Source organism: Cryptomeria japonica, chromosome 9, assembly GCF_030272615.1.
Source record: "Cryptomeria japonica chromosome 9, Sugi_1.0, whole genome shotgun sequence".
Taxonomy (NCBI): domain Eukaryota; kingdom Viridiplantae; phylum Streptophyta; class Pinopsida; order Cupressales; family Cupressaceae; genus Cryptomeria; species Cryptomeria japonica.
Genome location: NC_081413.1, coordinates 573,200,665 through 573,205,951, shown reverse-complemented (window position 1 = coordinate 573,205,951; position 5,287 = coordinate 573,200,665). Strand labels below are relative to the sequence as shown.

At 35.3% G+C, this 5,287-nt stretch overlaps 1 protein-coding gene across 1 annotated transcript; it reads right to left on the bottom strand.

The window, feature by feature from the left end:
- Positions 1–2,531: 2,531 nt before the first annotated feature.
- Positions 2,532–4,493, bottom strand: LOC131062844 (putative FBD-associated F-box protein At5g56440). Its single transcript, XM_057996583.2, has 2 exons — positions 3,287–4,493; positions 2,532–2,938 (listed from the first exon to the last, which is right to left on the bottom strand). Exons 1-2 carry the CDS (start codon positions 4,187–4,189, stop codon positions 2,633–2,635), a joined length of 1,209 nt encoding a protein of 402 aa, XP_057852566.2. The 5' UTR covers positions 4,190–4,493; the 3' UTR covers positions 2,532–2,632.
- Between the last annotated feature and the right edge of the window lie 794 nt (positions 4,494–5,287).

Genomic DNA, 5,287 nt, shown 5'->3' with positions numbered 1-5,287 from the left:
TGGGAGACAAGCTTCCATCTAAGACAGGATGTCATCAATGGCCTCCATCCAAGCCGTCCACCCCTGTGGTCCTTCCATCCAGACTATGTTCTTATGGCTTAGGGTGTGAGATAACATTTCCACTTGGTCGTAGGGAGGGTTCCTGTTGTCTCTAACTTCATTGTTCAACTTCTTGAGTGCCTCTTCGAAGGATGAGAGGTTATCCATGTTGCGTCTCCATTCATACCCATCTTTCATTCCATACACAAACATGGTTGCATGCCTGTCCTTCAGGAATCTCAGGAGCTTATTCCTTTCAATGTTCATGGTAAGAGTAACCTGCGTAGCACTTTTAAAAAAAGTGAGTCTTTGGAAAGATTCAGTAAGGGCCCTGGATTGAGCTTCAAACCTGTCAGCATTCCTAACCTTCCAAATATACCAGAGAATATTAGCAGATAAAATAAACCAGATCATATTAGCATCTTTTTTTAAGCCATGAATATAACCAGAAATAACTTCCATTGTGTTTATAAGGTCAGGGATAGAAAAACCAAACATTAACCAGATCTCCCTAGCAATGGAGCAGTCAAAGAAGATATGCCTGCTAGTATCAGGGAGTTTACAAATAAAACAAAGGTCAAAAGCTTCACCGTTCCTTTTTAAAGGGAGCCTATTAAGCAGCAACAACCATTTAAAGCACTTGAGTTTGGGCTCAATCGGACTTTTCCAAAGCCTGCTAAAGATTTTCTGCCACTGTAGATCAGAAAGATCATAGTACCATAACATATTAGCATGGTTGATAATAGAGGGGTCAGAGTTCAGTTTAGCATATACATTTTGTGCCTTAATTTTAGCTAAGGGAATATCATCAGACCATTTAAATGAAGGGAAACTATGTGAGTCCACACAACACTCCTTAGGTAATCCAAGATCCGCACAGGCCCGCTTGACCAAGAGGTAGGTTCTTTTATGAGAAGGGGGGAGGTTGAATTTCAAGTTGAGTTCTTCCCATGAGGGAATATTCCCATGCTCTAGAAGATCAATGAAGAGTTTAATGCCTTTGCTGGCCCAGGTCCTAGCCGAGCACCCCTGTGTGAGAGCTAGAGGTTTGCCCGCATGATAAAGGTTCCACCAAATAGACCTCTCACCATGGATAAGGTCACCACTACTGGCACTAGTGTATATTATTTTTTATTAATTTTAATAAAAAATAATTTTTCTATGTTAAAATTACTTAGTTATTTGTTAGGTTAAAATCATATAGTTATTTCTTATGTTAAAATCATTTAATTACTTTTTTATTTTAAATTTACTTATTTATTTCTTATATTAAAATCTATTAATTATTTTAATTTAAAAAGTAAATATATTTAGAAAAAATAAACTATTATTTATTGATATCAGTATTTAATTTTTTTAAAATAATATTATTAAAATTTATATATAATATATATCTTACAATTAATTATATATTGCAATATACTTTTTATTAAAATAAATAAAAAATTGAAAAATTTAAAATTTAAACATATAAAAAAATTAAATATATATAATTTATTATTTATAATATTAATTATTTTACTCATTATGACTTTTAAAAAATAAAAACATAATAAATGAAAAAAACAAGGTAAAGCCGCAATGGGCAGGACGGACATAACTCACAGATGTGACGGATTGTATAACTCGCAGATGTGACGGATTGTACGGGCCTTGGCCTGATGACATGAGGGGCATGGAGAAGGCATGGTATGGGCGGGCCATTCTGTCCGCTGCATAGCCATTGCCCACATTATGATGGTTGAGCTCATTTTTCTAGGTATTTAGTTTTTGCAACTTAATATATAGGAAGGCTTAGGTAGATAGGCCAGACAAATTTTAAACAATGATCAATCCATATTCATATAGTCTATCATAACTCAAATTATTGTTATATCTGATTTAATGTCCATATTCAATCAAAAAAAGTATACATTATTTAGAGTTGAAGTTTATCAAAAATAAAAAATAAAAAAATTTCGAAATTGGTGAAGCCCTAGATAAACATACTAAGATAGATTGTTAGAACATAGAATGAAAATTATGAGAATTGTAGCAAAAGGTTAGTATGTTCATATTGAACAAGGAAAGAATATAGTTGTTATAGTTATAGACATGCTAATGCAAGAAAGTGTAACGTGTTGGGAAAAATGCATTTCTAAAGCACACGGGATCTTTCAATGCTTTGCCCTTGTGATGATAGAATATGGATGAAAGTTTTCACCCAAAATTTGTGACCCTGTTTAACTACGTTTCATGTCATTTTTTAAGTGGTCTGAAAGCAAAGTACAATCATCAATGCTAATTTTATTTATTTATTTTAATTTTTTTTTTAAATTTTTTTAAGCTATTATGCCTTCTTTCATCTGTTGGGAATATAAGGTCTATCCCTAAAACAACTTCTGATTACTGAATGTGTTCACACAATTAAAATTAACAAAGTGAATTTCCCATGATACAAGAAATCGCAAAGTCTCCTACCCAACATAAATTGTACTGTTTTCTCCATGGAATATCTTAACACAATATGAAATTTCTGTATCGAATGGTACATCCTTCTCTAGCCCAACAATTACCTGAGGTTCCGTAATACTAACTCAATTCTGCTAATCTATCATAAATATTCAATATATTTGTCACAAGATTGACAAAGTTCATCCCACTTCATTGGTCTTCTTCTTGTGTCAATGGATAATCTTGATTTTGGGAACTCCTTTTTCAAATCTAGAAATTTATTTTGTATGATTCCATGGCAGTCTTTTGTCAATAAGATCCTTATTACAGTTAATGGACAATTTCTCAGAAGAAAACCCAAAAATTTCACCGATTGTCCACCCTTGTATTGCCCAATATGGGCATGCACCATCTTCAAATTTGGCAATGTCAACTCTGCTATTGAAATCTCATCTGATATCATATCCTGCATCAAACATAATGTGGGTTCAGAAGAATACATATATAAAAGATCAAAAGAATAATAATTGTTGTTCTTATTTTGGATTAGAATGTGTATGCTTATTTGCATCCATGTTTCGAATCACACGTTGTGATCCATCATCAGAATTTGAAAGAAACAAGAACAACAGAAAGATTAGATGTATATGTTTATTTTAAAATTTCTACCATTCTGATAATAGATCATATGGTGTGGAAGAACTACTAAATATCATTCTCCACAAAAACAAGAACAACAACTAAATACCATTCTCTACAGTACATGAAGGACACAAAACTATCATCAGAAGCCCAAAATATTTAACTCACTAACCTTGAAACATGGGCCATGGATTTTCAACAGTTCGAGCCGAGGAAACCCATTAAGAACAGAAATACTAGGAAGTCCTGGATTGATGGCATTGCCTCTAGTATAATTTTGAAGATTAATTATTGTAACAGATTCTGAACTTGAAATTCCTTGTAGTAATCTAAGCCCTTGGTATTGCTCATAGTCCATGAGGCAGATTTCTGTCAACAGAGGGCAAGCCACCTGCAATGATGTATCACGGCTTAAAATTCCTAGATCTAGGTATTTAAGATTGGGAAAACGTATATTCAAGTGTTTCAACCCTAAACAACCGCGAATTCCCAAATTTTGAAGATGTGGGCAGAGGGCCATGAATCCCTCAAACATGGCATCATCCATATTGAAAATGGCGTCACAATAAAGCGTTTTCAGGAATCGGAAAGCCCCCAAATCAGTGAGTATTTGGGGAAGATTGATGAATTTAGCTATTATAGCCGTGAGGTTTTCACAGCTAAAAACAGAGTCCCCAAGCTCCACCACGGAAGAAGCATCAAGCCTCCTCTCTGGATCTCTATAAGAGATATACAGATGCATGCGTTCCACCTTTTTTTCAGCTGCAAGGCGAATCCAATTGTTGATATTGGCAGTCTTAGGGTCATCCATGGCGATTTCAACGTCCAAACAGCAAAGACGACCATCGTGGTGGAGCAGGGCTTTTTCAATTATGGCTTCTATCTTGTTATCTGTTTGGTTCTCAAAATCTTGGCAACAAAAAATGACAAATGGTAATTTCTTCCACAAGTATCGCCATCTGTGAGAGACAAGGGAAGAGCGCACAACATCTCTGAAAGAAATATTTGACAAAATATGAGTTGTAAGCAAATCATCTGTTAATGCAGAAATCCCTGTTGCGACTGCTCTTGCCATTAACCTTGCCTGCTATGCTATTTTCTTCGTCCGCTTGAATGCGTCCTCAGAATTCTCAATACTTGAATATCTTGTTGCTTCATTGAATGGAATAAAGCCCATAGCTAGATTGGATTCAGAATTCTCCATACTAGAATGGAATTAAGCGCATGGTTAGATTGGATTCAGAATTCTCAATACTAGAATGGAATTAAGCGCATAGTTAGATTGGATTCTTAGTGCGCTTAGTATTTCAAATAAGAGAGGGAGTCGTGGCTTACACCTTTATATTCGAAATATTCAAATAACCATAAAGGGCTTGACACCGTTAAAAAAACCTACAGAGTCATGACCGTTTCGACCAAATTATACATGGTCACAAACAAACTTCAACATATATTCCCCCATATTCTAATTTATGTAGGGGAGAGGAGCCAATACATGGGCGAGGTTTCAGAACATGATATAGGCCGTGCGATGTTTGGGCCCCACAGTTGAGTGTCTAACCTGACTGTCACGACCAAAATCAAAATATATACATATTTAAATCAATAATCATCCCATTAAAAACTTAACACGTTTTAATAACAAAGTATTTCTATTGTATATTTAAATATAAAACATAGAGGAGTAATGTAATCGGTCAAACAAGTAGCACTACAACTAACAAGTCCTCAACTGCCCACGTGCACATTACAAAGTGCCCAAAATTAGGCCGAATTATCAAAAACTAAGAGTCTTTTTAAAATCATAGCCGAGAAACATACATCACATTTATAGACCCCGAGACCAACTAAAAGACCACAAATAACTACTTCATATTGCCACCAACGCACACGTGGATCATAAGTGTCCCATCAAATAACACCTAAACAGACATGGCTAGTCCACATGTGCACCATGAAGCACCACAACACCAACACAGTTGTCAACCCTCTGTCCCATCTATCCACCTCGAACCATCATGTACTGGTCAGTTCTCACGTGCATTTTGGTCATGTAGCGACCATTCCCACCTGCATCCACAACAAGAAACATTTAAGGCCACCATATTCCATACAAAAACAATCAAGTCAAGCTTAAATGAATTGCATCTGCAAATTTAATGGAGATTCGTAT